The sequence below is a fragment of the Talpa europaea genome, assembly GCF_964194135.1.
Source record: "Talpa europaea genome assembly, chromosome: X".
Taxonomy (NCBI): Eukaryota; Metazoa; Chordata; class Mammalia; order Eulipotyphla; family Talpidae; genus Talpa; species Talpa europaea.
The window spans coordinates 49,076,077-49,101,537 of NC_140081.1; the positions used below are offsets into that span (position 1 = coordinate 49,076,077).

General features: G+C 36.9%; 1 protein-coding gene across 2 annotated transcripts in view; it reads left to right on the top strand.

Annotated features, from left to right (window-relative positions):
- Positions 1-25,461, top strand: part of CHIC1 (cysteine rich hydrophobic domain 1) — a gene marked incomplete at both ends in the record, with an annotated part of 53,514 nt that overhangs the window by 17,821 nt on the left and 10,232 nt on the right. For both annotated transcript variants that reach the window (XM_084258773.1, XM_084258774.1), the window contains one exon: positions 3,802-3,957. In XM_084258773.1, coding sequence (XP_084114899.1) covers positions 3,802-3,957 — 156 coding nt within the window. The remainder of the gene's footprint in view (positions 1-3,801; positions 3,958-25,461) is intronic.

Below are 25,461 nucleotides of genomic sequence, written 5' to 3' on the forward strand. Positions count from 1 at the left end.
ATAAAATCGACCTTTATTATTGTGATTCAGTCTGGCAAGTGATTGATAGGGTTGTGTTCCCCATGACTGAAGGAGCTAAGTCAGTCCTGCTGGGTTTTGCTTACATTTTCTTCTGTTGCAGAGCTCCTTACTTCCTGTTATAAAATATTATGACCCTTTCTCCCGCCTTTGTGATGTTTTTTTTTCTTTCCAAGAAAGTCAAAAGGCATTAAATGTTTCTTTACAACCTGCTGTATGGCTAGAAAGCAAAGGGCCTCCCTCTAACCTTCATCAGTAGAGATACTTAATTATATGGAAGTAAATGAGTAAAATGTTATTAACTCTGATTTCACATAGTTAACTAAACTTTTCTTTCACAATGTTTAAAATCAAGAGTAAGCCAATTCTCATTTCCTATGCCTTTATTCTCTGTTTTATGACTTTTACTGTTATTCAAATAGAGATTTCTTTCAAACACAATCCTGCTTCCTTTTAAAGTCAAAATGCAGATTTCATTTTATTGTTTGGAATCCTAGTAAAAGTTTTTCTTTTCAATATACTTTTGTTAGGGCTTCAAAATATTTGAATTCTCATTTTTAGTAACTTCAATATTTTAGTTTTTAATTTGCCCTTGGTATAAACTGAGACTATATAATATTTAAAGTAGAAAGTATTGACAGGGAGAAGGAAAATTGCTTCATTTTAGAACTATTTTGTTAATTTATTTCCAGAAGCACATAATTTATTTTATTCACATGTTTTAAACAAAAAAAACAAGCTTTAGTTTCCCTCTTATTCTCTAGCTTTAGTCTCCTTCAGACTTCTAAGCAATATTCATCCCTGGTAGAAGTGGGGCTTTCTTTTCTCAGGCTCTTACATACACATTTTTTTCCCTTTTGGACCTGATTGATTTCAGGCTTTAATCTCACTCTGCTTTTATTTATTATCTGCACTTACATACTTTTCAATAAAAATTTTGCTTTGTAAATAAAAAGTTAAATTTTAATTATTAATACGTAAATATGTAAATGGACAGATTTAATTATCTCATACTTTACAGGAGATCATATCAAAAATTTGCTGTTACCTTTAAAAATGTATTAGTGTTTCTGTATGCACAATTTATTTTTTTTTTTTTTTTTTTTTTTTTTTTTTTTTTTTTTTTTTTTTTTTTTTTTTTTTTTTTTTTTAAGATTTATTTATTTATTTATACAAGCACTGGGTACAGTCAGAAGCACGGGAGGGTGAGAGGATTCACCAGAGCCAGAGCGGGGAACAGAACAGGCAGGATGAAGAAATACACTGCTGAGGGGAGCAGTGGGCGCAACAGGAGAGGTCTGTGTGCCATGTGGGACCCTCACCGGTGGCTGGGGATCGAACTGGCACTGCAGAGGCTGTGGGCAGCTTCACAGCCCAGTGCTCAACCGCTGCGCCACCAGGGGAGGCCCTCTGTATGCACAATTTAAAGAGAATTGATAGTAATTTTACAGATTGGGGCTAAATATATAAGTATATTTGCTTACTTTAACTTCTACTTGGTTGCTTAATGATTCACTAGGGAAAAAAGTTGAATATTGCTGTTAGAAAGGTAAATCTTAAGATAGCAATTTGCTACCTTGTCTTTATTTTTTTTTTAAAGGAGTCTTTTTTTTTTTTTTTTTTTAAGATTTATTTATACAAGCAATGGGTACAGTCAGCAGCGCTGGAGGGTGAGAGAATTCACCAGAGCCAGAGCAGAGAACAGAACAGGCAGAAGGACTGAAGTACATTGCTGAGGGGAGCAGTGGGCAGCAGGAGAGACCTTCGCGGTGGCCGGGGATCGAACCGGCACTGCAGAGGCTGCTGGCAGCTTCGCAGCCCAGCTCGCAACCACTGCACCACCAGGGGAGGCCCAATTTGCTACCTTGTCTTTAAAGAACATTCTTCTCTGAAGAATAGGAGAACTGGATGTAGCAAGTTATCCTTTTAGTTATAATAGAATATATAGCAAAGCTGTGGCATATTAATCATTGCCTGATCATACCCTTTGCCCCCAAGTAAGAATCCATGAAAGAGAGACATTTCTAACTTTTTTTTTTTTTTTTTTACGAATCTAATTGGAGATACAATTCATTGGCTTCCCTTTTGAAAGCATTCCAGTCAGGAAGTTTTTTTCTAAGGTATTTTCATTCCCTATAAGGTACATAAAACTAAGATTATTATTCTCATTTTATAGATGACAAACTAAAAAAATTCAGGAAATTTAAATGAATTTGCCTAGAATTTTTCATAGCTAATACGTAACTAGAATCCATGACTAGATTTGTTGTCTAATGTGTTTAGTTACCTCATTAGTGTTTCCTATTTTTAGTTATAAGGCATGGTTCTCAGAATTCATTTTCATTTTTACCCCCAATATTTCAGCATTTAATTAGAATTCTTCTTACTCTGTGATTGTCTTTAATTTATATTGCCAGCAGTCTAAATGGAGAAAGAAATTAGATTACTTTCCCTGTGTAAACATAGTTTTGAATCTTATAGTTTTAACAGTGGTTGTTGATTAACATGTTGGGAAGAAAAGCAAATTTTATGGATTAAGCAAATTAGTGTTATTGGATGGCATGAACAATTCTAATGAAGCTAATGTAATTGCTTAATGTTTTAATCATGATGGTGCTGATTTCTGTGGTCATGTATCTTTATAACATCTGCTAATAAGTATATATTTTATAGTATTGATTCTAAGAGTGTCTGTTAAAATATAAAATGTAGTAAATTGATTCTTCTAGTACAATTTTTACTTGGAAGTGCTGTAAATCTCTGGTTTTAATACCAAACATGTTATGTTTTATAAGTTGATTTTTCCTAACAATTTCATAATTTTTATTTACGCGGCCAGATTCTGGATTTTCTCCCCATAGATTTTAGTCTTGACAGCTTTATAAATGAAAGGAAATCACTTTTGTGATCAGAAACGTGATTTCACTGAAAGCAAGTTGAGTATACCTTTGAATTGTATGACTTTCAAGCAAATTTTTTGGTGTAAATCTAATTACGCCTGTCATGCTTTTAACCTTTGAACTTACTGTCATTGTTTACAGAGAGGCGCAATCAGCCACTTTCAGGAATGGAGGTAGTAGCTAGAAGTATTTAATTAATATATCTAAGGACCTTTTCCACTTTCAAATTTACCACAGTCATGAGTCTATTTTATGCTAAACATCAAGACTTTTTTTTTAATGGGATCACTCCTCACTGTCTATTGTTAGTATAACTTGTCCCTACAGAAACAGCAAATTTTAAAATTGTTATGTTGTGAGTAGAACATGTGCACATATAGAAGAGCAAAACTGTAATCCCCAAAATTAAAATTGTCATCAATTTTGTTAACAATTTTTTTTTTTATTTGGCCAGGGAGAAAAGGTTTGAGAGTTGCCTTTTTAAAAGGAATCCATGAATATAGTCAACATCTAATTTTAATTCTGTTTACTGTGGTAGTATTTCTATTGTTATGTTTCTAGTCTTGCTCAACTTTTAGTCAGAGTGACTAGAGACTATAAATAATACTGCCTTAATAATTATAATATTTGTTACAAAAATTGTTTGAAGGATATCTTTTACCACCAATTTTATTGTTGGTAATTTGGGGAGATGGTTTTCAAACATCAGAATAACTTCTGTAAACATGAAATTATATTGTTTTGCTTTCTACTGTCTTCCAAGACATACTTTTACATACTTCCAAGAAGTATTTATAGTAAGACAAGCATTTTCTTTAGGTGGTATAGAGGTAAATAGTTTAAAGCTGCCCAAAAAATGTTAAAGATTGTGCCCTTGTTGTAGGTGGCCCCAGAAGAATTTAAGACCAGCATTGGCCGTGTGAATGCATGTTTGAAAAAAGCTGTCCCAGTCAATGTGAAATGGCTGCTGTGTGGTTGTCTTTGCTGCTGTTGCACGCTGGGTTGCAGCCTGTGGCCTGTTATTTGTCTCAACAAAAGAGTGAGTAACCATTTTATTGTGTAGTTATAAGAGTCTTGAACACTTACTATGCGTCTTGTACTATAACATGGCTTGTTTAATTCTTATGACAGTGCTGTCCTCATTCTAGTGATAAGGAAAAATCTAGAATGGAGATTAAGTCATTTATCCATCCTTTAACATTTTATCACTTAATATGGTCCCCATGATTTTAAATAAGTACACTAAAACTGAGTATTTAAGTAAATATAAAGGTGTAACTGGCCACTTTTTCTTTTTACAAAACCCAAAACTGCATAAAGCTTGTGTTAGAGTTTTCCCAAGCTGCAGGTGTATGGGAAGCTTCCTCTGTTCTGAAGAAAGGCAGTGGGAGTAACCTACAGAGTTGGGGTTTAGAGGGAAAACTGCTTTGTCTTAAAAAGGTTGAAATGACATTCTAACGTGCTATTACTAGTTATGTCATGGATTTAAGACTATCTTAATCTCATCGTATTTAAATTTTTATTTTAGTCTTAGTAATGTTTTTCCCCATATAAAGATGTCTAACTTTTTAATTGAAGTTCATGAGAAAAAATTAATTTTTTTCATGTAAATTTCTTTTCTCTGTACTACATTGATGATTTCATGTAAGCATTTAAATAACAATTAGCCTACTGAACCATGTTCAAACTCACAGCAACTTCTGGAGGAGTGATGCATTTGTTTCAAACCAGTCATTTTCCCAGTGTGTACTCTCAATTTATTCCTCTCTGATTCTTTCTCCTTCCCTTCTTACTGTCCATTTCAAAACACAAATAATAAAATATTGCCACCCTACAGCTTTTTGAATGGAAAAGTTAGATATTTTATTAATTCTCTTGGTAACTACCAGTAGGTCATACTTTCACTTTAAATAGAGCTTAGTTCCTTATATATTAAGTTATTTATAATATTCTCAAATTGCTTCTGTATGTTAAAAAATTAACAGCATAAAATTTCCCTTTGTCAGACCTTACTTTAAAACTTACAAATCAATAACGCCTATCCATTTCCATTATTTTTGTTTGTAATCAGATTTTATTGATTAACCATTCTTTTGCATAATGATGTAATTTCAGGGGTACATCTTCACACCTGGACATATGCACATGCTCATACACCCACCACCAGTTCCAGTACCACTGCACCACCACACTGTCCCCACTTGCCTCTTCCTTTCACCTCTCATAAACATCATATTTTCACAAAACCCAAAGTTTAAAAGTTATTTTTGTTGTATTTTGCCAGTTTGTTTTCTTCAGTTATTTATATTCCACAAATGAGTGAAGCCATCTAGCCTGTAATTGTCTTTCACTTAATGATTTATTTCACTTAAGCATAATCAATTCAAGCTCATCTGTGTTGTCACAAAAGGCAAGAGTTCATCTTTTTTAATAGCTTAATGGTATTCCATTGAGTATATATACAATTTCTTTATCTAGTCATCAGTTGATTTAGGTTGATTACATGTCTTTGTTATTTTGAATAATGCTGTTAGGAACATAGGGGTGCATAAATCTTTTCATATTAACATTGTCATGTTATTTGTGTAAATATCTAAAGGTGTTTTAATGCCTCTTCATACCATTTTCCTTAAATGCACCAAATTACGTTCCCAGCAACAGTGCTGAATAGTGGAGTAAGTGTTCCATTTTTGTACACACCTTTAATAACACTTGTTTCAGGTTTTTTGATAATAGGGCGTTCTCACAGATGTGAAGTGATATCTCATTGTGGTTTTGCTTTACATTTCCCTTATAATGAGTGATGTTGAGCAGTTTTTCATGTGCCTGTTGGCCATCTGTATGTCATCTTTGGTTATGTACCTATTAAGGCCTTTTGTCCATTTTCTGATTGGGTTGTTTGTTTCTTTGTTGTTGAGTGTTATGAGTTCTTCATATATATATTTTGAAATTTAAACTCCTGTCAGACATGTGACATATAAAGATCTTCTCTCCCAGCCTTTTTGCTTTTGTGGTGGTTTCTCTCGCAGAATAAAAACTTTTTAGTTTTGATGTAGTCCCATTTTCAACTTTTATGTTTGGTTTCCTTGATGTTAGAGTCGGATCCCCAAATACATCTCTGAGATTGATGTTCAGGAATATATTGCCTGTGTTTTTCTACATATATTTCATGTTTTGGGGTCTTATGTCTAGGTGTTTAATCCATTTTGAATTAGTTTTTGTGCATGGTCTAGTTTCATTGTTTTACATGTAACTGTCCAAGTTTCCAAACTATTTGTTGAGGCTTTCCTTTCTCCATTGTATATCTGTGGCTCTTTTGTCAGAAATTAATTGTCCATAAATATGTGGGTTTATTTCTGGGCTGAGAATTTTTTTTTAAGATTTATTTATTTATTTGTTTGTTTATTTATTTATTTATACAAGCACTGGGTACAGTCAGAAGCGCGGGAGGGTGAGAGAATTCACCAGAGCCAGAGCAGGGAGCAGAGCAGGCAGAAGGACCGAAGTACACTGCTGAGGGGAGCAGCAGGCAGCAGTAGAGGTCTGCGCGCCATGTGGGACCCTCCTCCTATGGCTGGGGAGCAGCCGGGGATCGAGCCGGTGCTGCATAGGCTGCAGGCAGCTTCGCAACCCAGTGCTCAACCGCTGCGCCACCGGGGAGGCCCTGGGCTGAGAATTCTATTCCATTCATCTGTGTTTCTCTTTTTGTTCTAATACCACACTGTTTTGATTACTGTTCCTGTATACTATAGATTGAAGTAAGGAGAGTGATGTACCCATTTTTCTTCGTTTGTCTTACGGTTGCTTTGGCTATTGGGGGTCTTTTGTGGTCCCATACCAACTTTAGAATTGTTTCTTCTGTTTCCTGAGAAAAAGTCATTGAGATTTTAATAGGTATTGCATTGTCTCTGTTAATTACATTAGGTAACATGGCCATTTTAAAGATGTTTATTCTTCAGTCCATGAACATGTTATCTTCCCATTTCTTTGTGTCTTCCTTTATTTCTTCTAACAGTATCTTGCAGTTTTCAGTGTATAGGTCCTCCACTTCCTTTGTTATGTTTACTCCTGGGTGTTTCATCCTCTTTGGTGCAATTCTAAATGGGATTGTTTTCTTTTTTTCTTTTTCCTCTAATTCACTGAGCACAGAAATGCAACAGATTGTATGTACTGATTTTTTTCCTCCCTCTTTACTGTATTCACTAACTACTTCTAGTAGTTTTTTTGCAAAGTCTTTAGGATTTTCTATGTATTTCATCACGTCATCTCAAAGTGATAATTTTACTTTTTTTTCCAATTTTGATTCCTTTTATGTCTTCTTTCTTTTGCCTCATTTTCAATACTATGTTTTTGGGTTTTTTTGTTTTGTTTTTAAAGATTTATTTATTTATTTATTCACACAAAAACACTGGGTACAGTCAGAAGCGTGGGAGGGTAAGAGAATTCACCAGAGCCAGAGCGGGGAGCAGAACAGGCAGAAGGACCAAAGTACACTGCTGAGGGGAGCAGCGGGCGGCAGGAGAGGTCTGCGCGCCGTGTGGGACCCTCCTCCAGTGGCCGGGCAGCAGCCGGGGATCGAACCGGCACCGCAGAGGCTGCAGGCAGCTTCGCAACCCAGCGCTCAACCACTACGCCACCGCGGAGGCCCTTCAATACTATGTTGAACAGTAGTGGTGGTGAGAGTGGACATCCTTCTCTTGTTCTTAATCTTAGGGATGAAGCTTTCAGTTTTTTACCATTGAGTATGATTTTAACTGTGATTTTGTTATTAATGGCCTTTATTATGTGAGATATGTTCCTTTAATTCCCATTTTATTAAGGGTTTTTCTCATAAATGGGTGTTGAATCTTGTCAAACATTCTTTTTCAGCATCTGTTGAGATCATCATATAATTTATCCTTTTGTTGATGTCATAAAGGATGTAGACTTGGGGGCCTCCCCTGGTGGCACAGCAGTTGAGCGCTGGGCTGCGAGACTGCCCGCAGCCTCTGCAGCGCAGGTTTGATCCCTGGCTGCTGGCAAGGGTCCCACATGGCGCGCAGACCTCTCCTGCCATGCCCGCTGCTCCCCCAAGCAGTGTTATTTCGTCGGTCTGCCTGTTCTGTTCCCTGCTCTGGCTCTGGTGAGTCCTCTCACCTTCCCGCGCGCTTCTTACTGTACCCAGTGCTTGTATAAATAAATACATAGATAGATAGATAGATAGATAGATAGATAGATAGATAGATAGATAGATAGATCTTTTAAAAAAAAAAAAAAAGGACGCTGACTTGCATATGTTGAACCAAGCTTGCAACCCTTAAAATTAATCTCTCTTGGGGCCTCCCCAGTGGCGCAGCAGTTGAGCGCTGGGTTGCGAGGCTGCCCGCAGCCTCTGCAGCACCAGTTTGATCCCCGGCTGCTGGGCGAGGGTCCCACATGGCTCGCAGATCTCTCCTGCTGCTGCTGTTCCCCTCAGCAGTGTACTTCGGTCCTTCTGCCTGTTCTGCTCCCTGCTCTGGCTCTGGTGAATTCTCTTCACCCTCCTGCACTTCTGACTGTGCCCAGTGCTTGTGTAAATAAATAAATCTTTAAAAAGAATTAACCTCACTTGGTATGTATGATTTTCTTAATATATTCCTGGGTTTGATTTGCAAGATTTTGTTGAGGATATTTGCATCCATGTTCAGCAGAGATATCAGTCTATAATTTTGGTTTTTTTTTGTGCTATCTTTGTCTGGTTTTGACATCAAGGTAAGTTGGCCTTATAAAATATGCTTGGGAACAATTAAGGTTTTTTTAACAATTTCAGGGAGAGAGATATTAGGTCTTTGCAAGTTTGGTAAGATTCATTATGAAGCCATCTGGTCCTGGGCTTTTGTTCTTAGGGAGACTTGATTACTGTTTTGATTTATGTGCTTTCGATTAGTCTGTTCAAACTACCTTTTTCATCCTGGTTCAGTCTTGAAAGATTGTTTGATTTTTTAAAATTGCCTGTTTCTGCTAGATTGTCCAATTTATTTGCATGTGCATGTTCATTATAGTCTCTTATGATTCTTCATATTTCTTCAGTATCTGCTGTAATTTCACCTCATTTATTTCTGATTCTATGTATTTTGGTTTTCTCCCTTTTTAATAAGCTTTTTTTCTTACTAGTGTTCTCTCTTGTTTATCCTTTCAAAAAAAAACAGCTATTGGTTCCATTGATCTTTTGTATCATGTTTGTAGATTGTATTTCATTTATTTCTGCTCTAAATTTTATTATATCCTTCCCTCTGCAGACTTTTGGTTTCATTTGTTTCTCTTTTTCTAGTTCCTTCAGATGTATGGTAAATAGCTTGAGACTCTTCTTATTTATTGGTGTGATCCTATGCTGTTATGAACTTCAATTTTAATACTACTTTTGCTGAATCCCATAAGACCTGGTAGTACATGTCTTCACATTGGTCTCTAGATAATTTTTATTTCTCCTTTGATTTCTTCATTGATCCCAGACTGACTTCAAAGTATTTTGTTTAGTCTTCACATGTTTGGGTTTCTTCATGTTTTTTTATGGTTGACCATTGTAATTAGAAAAGATGCTTGATAAGATTTCATTCCTATTATATTTATTGAGGCTTCTTTTGTGTCCCAACATTGGAGCTGTCCTTGAGAATGACCCATGTGTACTTGAGAAAAATGTACTTTTTTGGGGGGGGGAATAGGAAGTTCTATATATTTTCATCTGACATATATGTTCATCTAATCCCTTACTTCATTTAAGATCATTATTTCCTTTTCTTTCTGTCTGGATGATCTATCCACTGATGTTCTGGATGATCTATCCATTGATGTAAGTGGTATGTTGTGATCCCTACTATTATGATGTTGCTGTCAGTGTCTTGCTTTAAGTCTGTTGCTTCATATATTTAGGTGCACCTGTATTGGATGTGTAATTATTAATGATAGTTATACCTTCTTGATGAATTACCCTTTGATAAATATATAGTACCCATATTTGTCACTAATTACTTTTTTGGTGAAAGTCTAATTTATCAAATATGAAAATAACATCTCCTGTTTTTTTCTCTATTATGGCTTGAAATATCTTGCTCCAGCCTTTTACTTTAAGCCTATGTCTGTCTTTAGACCTGATGTGAGACTTTTGTATGCATACTGTATAGATGGGTCATGCTTTTTTATCCAACCTGTCATTCTGTGCCTTTTTTTTAAAGATTTATTTATGCATACAATAACGGGGGTGTAGGCCAGAGGTGGGAGGGTGAGAGGATTCACCAGAGACAGAGTGGGGAGCAGAACAGGCAGACTGAAATGTACTGCTGAGGGGGGCAGTGGGCGAGACAGGAGAGGTCTGCTGTGCCATGTGGGTCAGCTCCTGGCTGGTGGGGATCGAACTCAGGCCTCTGTGCCTGGCCAGAGCTTGATAGCGCTGAGACTTTAACCCCTGTGCCACCAGGGAGACCCCATTCTCTGTCTTTTAGTTGGTGAGTTCCAGCTATCCACATTAGAGTGATTATTGACATATGAGACTTAGTTACTGCCATTCTGTCTTTTAGTTTTTTGGTTGTTTTATTTATCTGTTGTTATTTTCCATGTGTTTCTTTCTTCTTTTTTTTACATTTTAAAAGGACAGGTTTATTAGGAAGAGGAGAAAGAAAAAGAGAGGTACTTGCATAGTCACAGGCAGGCAGAAATGCTGCCTATTTTCCATGTGTTTCTACCTACCTTTTCATTTGGATGGCTTTTCTTGGTGGTTCTCCCAGTGTCCTCAATTTTCTTTCAAGTGTCTGTGCTCCAGATTTTTGGATTGTTATTGCCCTAAGGTTTGTGTATCAAACTTTCTATATCTAAAATAGTGTTTTTTGTGCTGATATCAACTCATTGTCATTGGACTATGCAGATTCTCTCCTTGTCTTCCTCCCCTTTAATGTTTTGTTGCTGTCTCATATTCTTTTTTATACTTCTTGTTCTATTACTGTTTATCACCTTGTTCAAAGGTTTGTGTTCCTTTGTTTTTCTTTTCATGTAGAAGAACTCCTTTCAACATTTCTAGGACAGGTCTGGTGGTGGTAAGCTCTGTCATTTCTGTTTGTTTGGGAAAGAAGTTTATTTCACCATTATATTTGGGCTTTTTTATTTGTTTATTTGTTGTTTTTAGAAAAGCACTTAAGCATTTAATGACTCTTCTTCCCTGTGACTTCTAGCCATCAGAACATAACCTCTTCCCCCCACCCCAGTCCTCTCATCCACTCTCCTGCTGAAGAACTTAGCCTCCACAATGACAGGCTGCTTTGGGAACTTTCCCTTCCCCAGTACTGTGGACTATTTCGAACACACCACACACCACACTGATGATAGAAGCGGCCCTAGGCTTTTTCTCGGCAGCATTTACCTGTGTTTGTTCGCTGACCAAGGTTCACTGCTCATCAAGGTTCACAGTTGGCAAGAAGCGATGTTCCTCTGTATGTGGCAATGCCTCACACCAACTTTCCCAAAGTAACCTGGCTGATATTTGTCGAAGTTGAGCCTATGGTTATGCAAACCTCCAGCTTTTCCCCTGCCTCCTGGGTGCTTCCGGGGCCTGCTGATGTGGCTGTGGCCATAACTTACATGGCCCTGAAGTTTCTAGGTCTTCCTTTTTCTGGATGGCATGTTGAGGGCCAAAATGATTGAGTCTCTCCATTATGTTGATAATTTGGGGGTAGAATATTCTTAGCTGGCAGTTTTTATCTTTTAGAATGATGACTGTGACGTTCTACTCTCTCCGAGCCTCTGAACTTCTGAGAAGCGTGATGAAACCCTGATCAAGGTACCTTTGTATGTTAACATGCTTTTTTTTTTCTTTTTCTTTATCACTGACTTTGGATAATTTAACAGTATATCTTGGCCATTTTATGTTTAGAAATTTAGTTACTTCCTTAAGTCTGAGAAGTTTTTTTGAATTATTATTTCTTTGAATAGGGTCTACCTTCTCTCCTCACCAAGATATCCATCATTATCCTTGTGTTTCTTCTAATGGAGTCCGATAATTCTCATAGAGTTCATTTTTCCTAAATATTATTATCTCTTTCACTTGGAGCAATGTACATTTTTATCTTCTCTTTCACTGATTCTTTCCTCTGGAAACTCCTTGCTGGACTTTGCATGTTTATCTTCATTTCATTCAGCATTTCTGTGTGTGTGTGTGTGTGTGTGTGTGTGTGTTTTAGTATCTTCAATCTCTTTAATGAATAACTAATTCCTTCTGCCTTTGGATATCTTTTCAAAGATTAACCTGCCTTTGTGTGTTTCATTATGATTCTAGGACTTCATCGTGTTTCTTCATAATAGCTATCTAAAATCTTTATTAGGTCCTCAAATGCTGTGTCATTTATATGGTTTCTCAACATTCATTCTTCTCTTTCAACTTTTCCAGCTGTGTTCCTAGACTTCTTATTTCCTAGGGATGTGTGTTGCCTTATTTATTTTTTTTCTGCTTGAGGCACTGTGGCTTTAGTTTTGTTTGTTTATCCTGGCAGCAGGTGGGGGGGCTGAAGGACAGTGGGACTCCAAGCTCTCAGTCTCACTCTTGGCTGGGAGGAAGACCAGCCCAGGCAGAGAATTCTCTACTGCCTATTCTTCCCTGGGGTCCAGAGCCAGCCCTGGTTACAGCGTGGAACTTGAGTACCAGGTCCCCACCTCGTGGCCATCCTTTATAGTGTATAGCAGGTCTCTCTCCATTGACTGTTCAATTCCTAAGGAGGAAGATGGGACTGTGCTCCTTCCACTGCTGACAGCCAGATTCTCCATGTCTGAACCAGGGGCCCCTTCCCTGTATTCATGTAACTCTGTACTTCACCCTCACTGAGAAGTGCCCTGCTCAAGGTCTATGTGCTGCACAGGCTATGCCTGACCTCCAGTTTGTTTGGCTGATAAGAATAGCTTCTGCCCTGGCCACACCTCCCTTTGCTTCTCCCTGTTCTGCCACCATAGTAAGCCACCAACCTCCCGCTTCAGAGGAAAATATCCCGGGGTCAGTCCCCCTACACAGGTGATGAGCTGGTGACATTTCCTTATGACCAATAGTAGATTTCTTCTGGTAGTACTTAGGTGAGATGTTTATCAAAACTTTCCCTCGGTGGGCCTCCCCGGTGGTGCAGCGGTTGAGCGCTGGGTTGCGAAGCTGCGCGCGGCCTCTGCGGCGCCGGTTCGATCCCCGGCTGCTCCCCGGCCACCAGAGGAGGGTCCCACATGGCATGCAGACCTCTCCTGCCGCCCGCTGCTCCCCTCAGCAGTGTACTTCGGTCCTTCTGCCTGCTCTGCTCCCCGCTCTGGCTCTGGTGAATTCTCTCACCCTCCCGCGCTTCTGACTGTACCCAGTGCATGTATAAACAAAACAAACAAACAAACCAGCAAACAAATAAATAAAGCATGCCTCTATAAAAAAAAAAAAAAAAAAAAACTTTCCCTCGGGCCTCCCCTGTGGTGCAGCAGGTTGAGTGCAGCCCTGTGAAGCTGTCCCCAGCCTCTGCAGCACTGGTTCAATTCCTGGCCGGCCAGGGAGATTCCCACATGGTGCAACAGACCTCTCCTGTCTCACCCGCTGCTCCCCTCAGGAGTTTACTTTGATCCTTCTGCCTGTTCTGCTCCCTGCTCTATCTCTGGTGAATTCTCTCACCTTCCTGCGCCTCTGGCCTGTACCCCAGTGCTTATATAAATAAATTAAAAATCTTAATAAATAAATAAATAAATAAAATTAATAGAAAATCTTTATTTAAAAAAAAAAACCTTCCTGTTCCACCATGTCATGGGTAGAGTCCATTTCCATCATTTTCAAAGCCTCAATGTGAATTAATTATGATGTGGATTTCCTGTCGCACAGATATCAATTTCTATTATACAGCCAATTTCAATTAAGAGATATTTTCCTCTAAAGTGGGAGATTGGTGGCTTACTATGGTGGCAGAGCAGGGAGAAGGAAAGGGAGCTGTGGCCAGGGCAACAGCTATTCCTATCAGCCAAACAAACTGGAGGTCAGGCACAGCCTGTGTAGCACACAGATTTTATGGCTTTATATTATTTGGGATCTATCTTCTTTTTTTCCACTGACCTAAGTTATTTATTGGGTAAAAATTTTATAAATATTACTCATTATTAGTGGTTTTGATGGAACTGGAGGGTTTTGCACCTTCTCCAAGCTGCAGGGCAAGAACCACCTATAGTGTGGTGGAACTTGTGGCTCTTTCCAAGATCTCAGCTCTTGGGACCTGCCGATGTCAGCCCAACATCTCCTGTGCTTGGAGACTGGTACAGTGATCCTCTGGGTGTCAGAATTTCTTCTGATGGCTTTATAGAATGGATCGATGAGAATAACTTCAATGACTCTTTATGTGGAATTTTCACCAACCCAGTCAGAATTCAGGACTCTCAGAAACCCATTGCCCCACATTGGCATTCAGCTCATTTCTCAGCAGCAGAATGAAGACTTTGACCAAACTTTAGCTGGTTAACACCATGATGGCCAAACTTGCCATAGGTTGCACCCTAAGGAACTGGGTGTTTATATCCATCACAATGCACATGAATCCAGTATATGACAGAACTTTGCTTGGCCTTGAATCTCACCCCAGGGCAGCAGCACACCGTGAAAAGGAAGCATATCACATTGGATTGCTTGTTTCCCCATAGTTCCTGGATTTAGTTGTAATTGCCCATCTGACTTACCTGATGGCTGCTGCCAGACCTGTTTTTTTCCTGATGACCTCTTTGCTCTTTGCATATCTTTTTATTTTAGTTTTTACTGAAGTAACATTGAGTTTTAACATTATAAATGATTCAAGAATCTTTGCATATTTATTATTACTTTCACTGGCCTGAAATAGAAGCAGTTTTTTCAGTCATGATTTTACTATGAGCACTTCTGATAGAATATTCAATGGAAAATGAGATTAATCCAGATGCTGTGATTTCTCTATATGCCCCATTACTTAGCTTAATTAAGAGTCATACTGAAGTCGAGGTACCAGTGTATTCTTAGATGACAAAATTGTCAATTTAAAAAAAGTTTCTTTAGCATATATTTGTAAACTACCACCCTGTGGGCCAAATTGAGCCCACTGTAGTTTTTTTTAACATTTGAAGCAATTGCTGGCATTTAAAAATTGGAATAGTTAATAAAAAATTTATTTTTAATAATAAATAAAAAATTCCTTCACCTATCACAAGTGAAGAAATTTTTTTAATTTTAAATTTATTTGTTATCTTACAGCATTGTTTATTTTGTACAGGACTTGATTTCTCCCTGCAGGTGTAGTCCTGGTAGTCCTCCCACCACCGTAGCACCCGGGACCCATCACCATAGTCCCTTGTGCTCTTTCCTCTCCTGTTTTGACCCCTCTCTCTCCCCCTCCCCTGCTGTATGCCTCAGATCTGTGGCCAGTTTGCAAGTTTTGTCTTTTTCACAGATGTAGGAAATTAATTTTCCCTCTACCCTTCTAGGTCCTTGACAGAGACACCTCAGTAATAAAAGACTAATCAATGGGAGGAAAACAAAAGTTTAATAACATATATCCATCGGAGAGACCCAGAAAAACTAACTCCTCAAAATGGCCTAAGCTGCTTCCTTACATCTTTAGTTAAAGGCAAAGGATATTGTGTAGAAGGGAAAACCCAGAAATGGAAGGTTACTAGGAAAGGCACTCGCACGATAACAAGAATATGGTTGTTATACAAATTTAGGTTACTGCTTTCTACACTGTTATAAAATATATTCAGTCATTATCCTCTTCCTGGTTTAGAGTGGAAGACACCTTTACAAATGAAGATTTCACTAGTCATTGTAAATGTCTCTTATAAATGCATAACTTATCAGTTTATGTGGCTTTTCCATTGTCTGCTGTTTCTTTTTTTGTTTAAGCCTATAATAATATTTATGCCAAAAAGACATATTTTGGGGTGGGGAAATTCTTCTTCCCTTCAATATTCAGACTTTCTTATAAAATACAAATATCTGGCAATATTGGGGGGGGGGTGCGCGTGCATGAGTGCCCACATGCACAGTTCATCCTCGCTCAGCAGTGACTGCTCCCTTTAAATAGGCTATGTAGCCTGTGGTTCACCACAGAATCATCCAGAATTTACATTATCTGCCTTGCTTCATACACTTTATACTTAGGGCCCTAGATTTTGCAAACATTATGTTGTCAACATGCTAGGCAATGAAACACTAAGGACATGCTAGTAATCTTGTAGAGAGCACTGTCTTTTCTGGCTCCTCAATTTTCTTGCCTACAAAATCAGGATAATAGCACTTTTAAGGTGGCTGTGATGATGACAAAGGCAGCTCCCTGCTTTTTTGTCCACATGAAGAAATTTAAAAAACAATTAAAAATTTTCATGTTTTCACTTACTCCCCCTAATATGTATGTAGGCTAAATTGTAATATTGGAAAAATAATTAGCATCCATATAGCCCAAATTCCTTATTTTACAGGAATGGAAACAGATCAGGAAAGGTGCAGTGATTTCTAAGATTCACACAGTCAATGGCACAACCAGAAAAATAATCCTTTTTTTAAAAAAGATTTATTTATTTATGCGAGAACTGGGGTACAGGCCAGAGACGCAGGAGGGTGAGAGAATTCACCAGAGACAGAGTGGGGAGCAGAACAGGCAGACAGACTGAAAACACTGCTGAGAGGAGCAGCGGGCGAGGCAGGAGAGATCTGCTGTACCATGTGGGTATCTCCCTGGCCGGCCAGGAATAGAACCTGCGCTGCAGAGGCTGCAGACAGCTTCACAGCGCTGCACTCAACCAGCTGTGCCACAGGGGAGGCCCAAATAATCCTTTTTTCTGTCTTTTTTTTTTTTTTTTTTTCAGGGAAAGGGAGTATACTTCATGGAATATTTTTAACAAATTAAATGAAAGAAAATAAATACAGATCAGGGTCCACAGAGCTCTTCCTAGTCTCTCTTGTATCTGGTAGAATTCCATGACTGTATAATATATAAAATGAGGGTTTTCATTTATTCATTCTTACATCTACCACTGAAATAACAATGATATTGTTAGTGTGCAACTGAGGGGTACCCAAGGACCCCAAACTATTAAGGTACGCCCTCTTTAAAAGATATTCTGCCATCCATGTGCAGAAAGGCAAAGAAAGCATACCGTTAGTGTGAAAGATGGTAATAGAGTTAGTATGGAGAGATAAGAAAGGATTTCAAATAATAGTTTCCCAGTAAAACTCCCAAAATTACCTATCCCCTTATGGGCAAATGCCCAGCCAAACCCAAAGCAGGGCTGCTGAGCCCCAAAAGCTTGCCTCAAGTCAAAAAGTTACCTTCTGGTACCTTAGAAAGAGATTAGGCAGGTCCCAGACAGCTAAGTCAGGAAGAGAGACTAAAAATTCAAAATGTTCAACATGATCCACCATGAAGTCAAGATAATGGCTGCATTATCTCTGCCAATTAAAAGTAGCAGCCTCCCCTTGTGTCTCTCACCCACATATATCTTCTAAGCACCTTTTCCAAGTGTCTTTACATGTCTCTCCTCCATGTGTCTCCTCCCCAGCAGTACCGAGGTGCAAGTCAGGGCCACAAAAACAAGACAGACAGGGCTACCTGTCCATGTTTTATATAGGTCTACCTGGCCACTCAGCTCCACCCCTAGTTCCCAGTAGCTCCCCGCTCAAACAGTCCAGCTATAATATTTACTAAATTGAGAGTACTGTTCAGAAGGAAGGGACCGTTATCTCAGTCTTGCAACATGAATATGACATTTTCCTTAGATTGTGATTTCTGGTTCACTCCATTGTTATTAGAGAAGATACATTGGTTTATTTTAATCTTTTAAATTTTATCGAGGCTTGTTTAGTGCCATAAATATGTCCTATAGTGGAGAATACTTCATATATATTTGAAAAGAAGGCAGCAAGAAGGCAGCTGTTTACAAACCAGGAAGAAGACTCTCAGTAGAATCCAACCAAACATGCTGGCACTCTGATCTAAGATTTCCCATTCTCCAGAACTATGAAAAATAGATGTCTGTTGTTTAACCCACCTAGTCTGTGGTATTTTATTATAGCAGCCTGAGCATATTAAGAGATATACTGTCTTTCTTTTCTCTTCCAGTATTTTTTTGCCTAAAGTCTTACTTTGTCTGATATTATTATAACCACCCTCTTTTTTGATTACTATTTATATGGCATATCTTTTTCTAACCTTTCACTTTCAAACTATTTGTGTCTTTGAATATAAATTGAGTCTCATGTAATTGAGAGTAATTATTTAAATTCAAAATATTAATGATACTATATTAGTTTGCTAGTGCTGCCTTCCTAAAGTACCACAGAGTAGGTGGTTCAGGCAACAGGAATTTATTTTCTAACAGTTCTGGAGATTGTGAGTCTGGGATCAAAGTGCTGGGAAAGTTGATTCTTCCCAGGCTTCTCTCCTTGATTTGCAGGGGCCTTTTACTCCCCAGGTCTTCACTTGTTCTTTCTTCTATTCAGGTCTGTATCCTAATGTCTTTTTATAAGGTCACCAGCCATTTAGAATTAGGGCTCACCATATAGTTTAATTACCTTATTAAAAACCCTACTTCCAGATATGCTTACATTCTGAGATACTGGCAGTTGTGACTTTCATATATGAACTTGGGGGCAATATAACTTAGTAACAGATAAGGACGGACTTCTGCCATTATGCTGTTTGTTTTCCATATGTTATATGTACCTATTTTCTCTGTTGTTCTTTACTTCCTTGTACTATGTACCTTCTCATTTCCTCTTTTATATATTTTTGCTATTTTTTTGTAACCGTGGGGATTATAACAAACATCTTAAGTCTGTAGCACACTAGTTTGAATTAATACCACCATAGCTTCAATACACAAAAGTCTACTCCTGTGCATCTTTATACTTCCCCATATATGTTACTATCACAAATCACATCTTACATATTGTGTGTCCATTAAAATACATTTATAATTATTTTATGTATTTGTCTTATCAATCATATTAGAAAAAAATGAAGTTCCAAAACAAAAACATACCAATACTTGCTATTGTATTAACTTGTGCACTTACTTTCAGTGGTATTCTTTATTACATGATATGACTTGAGTTACTGCCTACTGTTCTTTTGTTCAGCCTAAAGGACTCTCTTTAACACTCCTTACAGGCAATTCTAATAGCAATGACCTTCCTTGGTACTTATTTATATGGGAATGTCTTAATTTCTCCTTTTTTGAAGAGTGTTTTGTCAGATATGGAATTCTTGATTGACAGATTTTTCTTTTAGCACATAACATATGCCAGCCCACTGCTTCTGGACCTCATGTTTTCCAATGTAAAATTGACTGTTAATCTGATTGGGGATCCTTTGTACATAACAAGACGCTTCTCCCTTGCTGCGGCCAAGGTTTATCTCTGTTTTGTTTTGTTTTGTTTAGGCTTTCAAATATCATTTATAGTTTCTTAGTATGGATCTCTTTGAGTTTACTTGGAATTAATTGAGCTTCTTAGAGTTTTCCTTTTTCTGGGTGTGGACTCAAATTAATTCCTGGTTTCATTTGCTTTCAACCTGAAGGGTTTCCCATAGTTTTTCTTGTAAAGTAGATCTGTAGGCAGTAGATTCTCTCAATTTTTATCTATGAATGTCTTCGTTTCACCTTTACTTTTGTATATATCATATTTTAATTAATAAATAGACTACTTTTGATCAATTTAAAGTTTACAGAATAAATTAAGAAAAAAGTAGACAGTTCCCAGATACCTCCGTCACCTGACCCCCAATTTCCCCTGTTATTTATTGTTCTAAAGTCTGTGGCTTATATTTGAGTTCACTCTTTGTATTGTATATTCTATAGGTTTTGCCAAAGGAATAATGACATGCATCCATCATATCAGTACATGTAGAATAATGGTTTTACTGTCCAAAAAATCCATTGTGCTATACCTGTTCACCTGTTCCTCCCCCACCCCAAAATCCCAAGCCATCACAGAACTTAAAATTCTCTCCAAAATGTACGTTTTCTAAAATGTCATGTAGTTGGAAGATAAGGATCTAGTCTTTTCAGATTGACTTCTTTCGCTTAACATGTGCATTTAAGATTCTTCCATATCTTTCTGTGGCTTGATAGCTTTTTTTTTTTTTTTTTTGCTGAATAATATTCCATTGTGCTTTTTTTGTTTTGTTTTTCATTTTCTTTATTGAGGTAACATTGGTTTACAACACTATATATGATTTAGGAGAATATAGAACTCCTGAGATGTATGTTACCAACACCCCCCCCCCCATCAAAGCATCCACAGCCCTCTACCACAGCCTTTGGGCCCCTTGGCCCTTTGTTCCTACCTTACTTTCCCTCCCTCTCTAGCAAGCCTTAATTCTGCAGTCATATTTCTAGGGTTTGCTTTGATTTAGTTTTGTCAGTTCTTTTGTTTTTTTTTTCCTTTATATTGCACATGTGAGTGAAATCATCAGGTATTTGTCTTTCTCCTTTTGACTTATTTCACTTAGCATAATCTCCTCCAGTTCCATCCATATTGTTGCAAATAGCAGGAGTTCATCTTTTGTCACTGAGTATTATTCCACCATGTTTATATACATCTTCTTAATCCTTTGCTCTGTCCTTGGACACTTAGGTTGTTTCCATAACTTGGCTATTATAAATAGTGCTGCAATAAACATAGGAGTGCATATATCCCTTCGGATTAGTGATTATGTACTCATTGGGTAGATACCTAGGAGTGGAATTGCTACTCCATCGTTTTGATGCACTACAGTTTTTCTGTTCACCTGTTGAAGGATATCTTGATTGTTTTCAAGGTTTGCCAATTTTAAAGCTGCTACAAATATCCTAGGTATATGTTTTTTGTGTTGGCATATGTTTTTAACTCGTTTGGATAAATACCAAGGAGTTTAGTTTCTGGATCATATTGTAATATTATGTTTAGTATTTTAGGAAACTGCCAAACTGTTTTCTTTAGTGGCTATACTATTTTACATTCCTACCAACAATGAATAATATTTCTTGTTGCTCCATATTTTCATCAGCATTTGGTGTTAGTATTTTGGATTTTCCTAGGAAATATGTAATGGTATCTTACTGTTACTTTAATTTGCAGTTCCCTAGAGTCATATGACATTATTGAGCATCTTTCTCTATGTTTTTTTGCCACCTGTATAACTTCTTGGGAGATATTTCTGTTCACACCTATGCCCATTTTTAAATTGGAATATTTACTTTATTGTGGAATTTTAAGCATTATTTATATATTTTTGGTGTTCCTCCTTTATCAGGTATGTATTTTGAAAATATTTTCCTCCCATCTGTGTCTTACCTTTTCATTCTTTTATTATTTATTTATTTATATTTTTTGTGTGCCCCTCGCAGGTAACCGGGGATGGAACTGGCACTGCCGAGGCTGCGGGCAGCCTCGCAACCCAGCGCTCAACCGCTGTGCCACCAGGGGAGGCCCCCTTTTCATTCTTTTAGCAGTATCTTTTTCAGAGTAGAAATTTTTTTTTCAGAGTAGAAAGTTTTAATTTTTACAAAGTCCAGTTTATCAGTTTTTTTCTTTTATGTATTGTGCCTTTGATATTGTATCTGAATTCATTGCCAAACCTAAGGTCTGCTAAACTTTGTCTTTTGTTATCTTCTAGTTGTATACTTTTGGATTTTACATTTAGATCTATGATCCATGTTGAGTAATTTTTTTTTAAGATTTATTTATTTATACAAGCACTGGGTACAGTCAGAAGCGCGGGAGGGTGAGAGAAGTCACCAGAGCCAGAGGGGAGAGCAGAGTAGGCAGAGTGATGAAATATACTGCTGAGGGGAGAAGCGGGCGGCAGGAGAGGTCTGCGCGCCATGTGGGACCCTCACCCGGTGGCCAGGGATCGAACAGGTGCTGCAGAGGCTGCGGGCAGCTTCGCAACCCAGCGCTCAACTGCTGCACCACCGGGAGGCCCCATGTTGAGTAATTTTTGTGAAGGTTGTAATAATAAGTTCATTGTCTGAATTCTTTTTTCATATGTATGTCTGTTCTAGCACAACTTGTTGAAAAGTCCTTTCCCCATTGAATTGTCTTTGATCATTTGTGAAATATTAGATGATATTTGTGTAGGTCTGTTTTTGAGCTTAGTATATTTATTCTTTTGCCAGTACAACACTGCCTTTACTACCTTATAATAAGTCTTGAGATAGAGCAGTGTCAGTCCTCTGACAGTTTGATTGCATTCATTATTGTGTTAGCTATTCTATATCTTTTGCCTCTCCATATGAACTTTAGAATCAGTTTGTCCGTATTCAAAAAAAAAGTCAATCCCTTGATTGGGATTGTGTTGAATCTGTAGATCAAGTTAGGAAGAAGTGACATCTTAACAATATTACATCTTATCCATGTTCATGCATGGATAATCATTTAGATACTCTTTGATTTCTTCCTTCAAAGTTTTGTGGTTTTCCTCGTAGATTTTATGTTTTTTATTACACTTATGCCAGATGAATAGTCCAGCTTTTTAGGTACTAGTGTAAATAGTGTATTTTTTATTTTATATTTCATTTGTTCATTGCTCATGTGAAAAAGCAAATTACTTTGTTTTATTAACCTTGTATCCTACAGCCTCACCATAATTGTTATTAATTTTAAGAGTTTTGTTATTCTTTGAGATTTTCTTCGTAGACAATTGTATAATCTATGAAGACAATTTTATTTTTTTCCTTCTCAATATGCATACCTTTTATTTCCTTTACTGGTATTAGTTAAGACTCCCAAATTGCTGTTGGAAAACAATGGTAAGGGGGAATATCCTTGCCTTGTTCCTGATCTCAGCTGGAAAACTTTGGATTTCTCACCATTAAGTATGTTAGCTATAGGATTTTTGTTAAGATGTTCAAGATGAAGTTCCTCTATTTGTATTTTGCTAGTGTTTTATTATGAATAGGTATTAAATTTTGTCAAATGATTTTTCTGCACCTATTGATACGTTCATGTGATTTTTCTTTAATATATTGATGTGATAGATTATATTAATTGATTTTTAAAATTTTTTAATTTTGAACCAACATTGTGTACCTGGAATAAATCCTACTTGGTTGTGGTATATAATTCTTTTTTTACATTATTGGATCTAATTTGCTAATATTTTTTGAGGATTTTTGCACCTAGTCTAATGATAGATATTGATCAGTAGTTTTCTTGTGATGTCTTTATCTGTTTTGGGGCTATGATTTCTTACCAGTAAGTATGATGTTAGCTATACTCTTTTGTAAATATTCTTCATCAAACTGAGAAGTCTTAGTTTATTATAAAGTTCTTTTAATCATGAATGGGTATTGGATTTTGTCAAATGTTTTTCTGCATTTATTGATATAATCATGATTTTTCTTCTTGATCCTGTTGGTGTGCTTGTCACATTAATTTTTATTTGATGTATAATTGATATATAACATATTACTTTTAATTTTTCTATAGTTTTTCTCTTGAATTTTTATTATCAGTTTCATTGTTCTGCTCTAATTTATTTTGCTCTTTTTATAGTTTTCTAAGGTGCAAGTTTGTATGTTAATTTTAGGTCTTTATTCTTTTCTACTATATACATTCAGTGTTACATATTTCCTTTTAAGCATTGCGCTCACTGCATTCCACAGATTTTTGTAAGTTGTTTTTATTTTCTTTTAGTTCAAAATATTTTTAAATTTCTCTTGACATTTCTTCTTGACTTGTGTGTTATTTAGAAGTGTGCTTCTTTATATGTAAAGGATTTCTCTCTGATTTCTTTCAAGATTTTTCTATGATTTTCTGCACTTTGAATATGAGTTTACGAGGTGTAGATTTTGGCTACTGTAGGTAATAATTGAATCGAACCTGTCATTCATGTTCCTGTTCAAGTCCCTGCTATCAGTTCTTTTGGGCTTATACCTTGGAGTAGAACTGCTGAATCAATGACAATTGTTTAGCTCTTGAGGAACCACCAAATAATTTTCCATTGGAGCTGTGCTGTTTTACATTCCAACCAGCAATACACTGGGGTTTCAATTTCTGCAGATACTCACCAGCATTCATTATTTACCATTTCATTGATAGCCACCCAAATGTGTATGAAGTCGTATCTCACTGTGGTTTCAATTTTCCTCTTACTAATCACAGCAGTGTTGATCAGTTTTTCATTTGTTTATCAGTTACGGTGCCAGTCTTGAAACTAAGTTGTTAGTTTATTTGTCCTTGAGTTGTGGGGGTTTTTAATATATTCTACCTATTAACCCATTATCACATATAATATTTGAACATATTTTCTCCCATTCTGTAGATTTTCTTTTCACTCTTAATAGTATCATTTGATGCATAGAAGTTACTAGCTTTGATAAAGTCCAATTAAACTATTTCCCCCATTTTGCCTGTGCAAAATCTTTACAAATTCCATTGTCATGAAGATTGTCTCCTATATTTTATTCTAAGGCTTTTTATCATCTTAACTCTTATGTTTAGTTGCTTGATTGCTTTTGAGTTAACTTGTGTATGTGACATACTTTAGAATCCAACTTTATTACTTTGTACATGGATATTCAGTTTTCCTTGCAAGGTCTATTGAAAAGATTATTTTCCTCCATTGAATGGTTAGCAAATAGGAGTCTCTTGAGATTACATATGAATTTTTTAATGAGTTTTCTATTTCTATCCAGAAAGTCACTGGGATTCTGATAAGGATTACATTAAGTTTGTACATGACTTTGGATAATATTGCCATCTCAACAATATTGTTTTCCTATGAACACAGGTTTCTTTGACTTTATTTCAGTCTTTGATTTTTTTCAGCAATGTTTTGTAGTTTGTGTACAAGTCTTCCGTAAGCTTAAATATTTTTGATGCTATTATAAATGTGCTTTTTAATTAATTTTTCAAGTTGTTTAACATTATATAGAAGTGCAGTAGAATTTTGCATGTTGATTTTGTATCCTGAAATGCTGAATTTGTGTGTTATATCTAACAGGTTTTTTGTGGATTCTATAGGGTTTTCTACACATAAGTAGTGTCACCTGCAAACATGCCTTTTACTTCTTCCTTCCTTTCCTATATGGATCTCTTTTATTTCTTTTCTTGCCTAATTCTCTATCTAGAACTTACAGTAAGTTGCTGAAACAAGTGGCAAATATGGGCAAGATTGTCTTTTTCTTGTCACCATTTATATGATTTTTTTCTTTGTTTCCACAAAGGAAGTTGCTTATTAATGTGTGGCACCACAGAAGTTAGTATTTTAAAGAAACTGTCTCTTCCAGTGGTGAGCAAGAAAGATTATATAGGTAAGAAAGCAATGCAAGAACATGAGAGGTGTGGGCCTGGGAAGACACACGTGGTCTAAGGCAGTTCGTCACAGGATAATCAATGACCTTCCTGGAATGGTTGCTCTTTTCTTTGTTACTGGTTTAAAATGGCCCAGAGGTATTTGTCAGGCACTGATGTTATGTGCATCCTTGGAAGGAACAGAAATAATTTTATTATAAAGGCCCTGAGGAATGTTGCTTAGTGCTTTAAACTAAACTGATAAGTTAAAAGTTAAGCAGAGTTGGGCCTCCGCGGTGG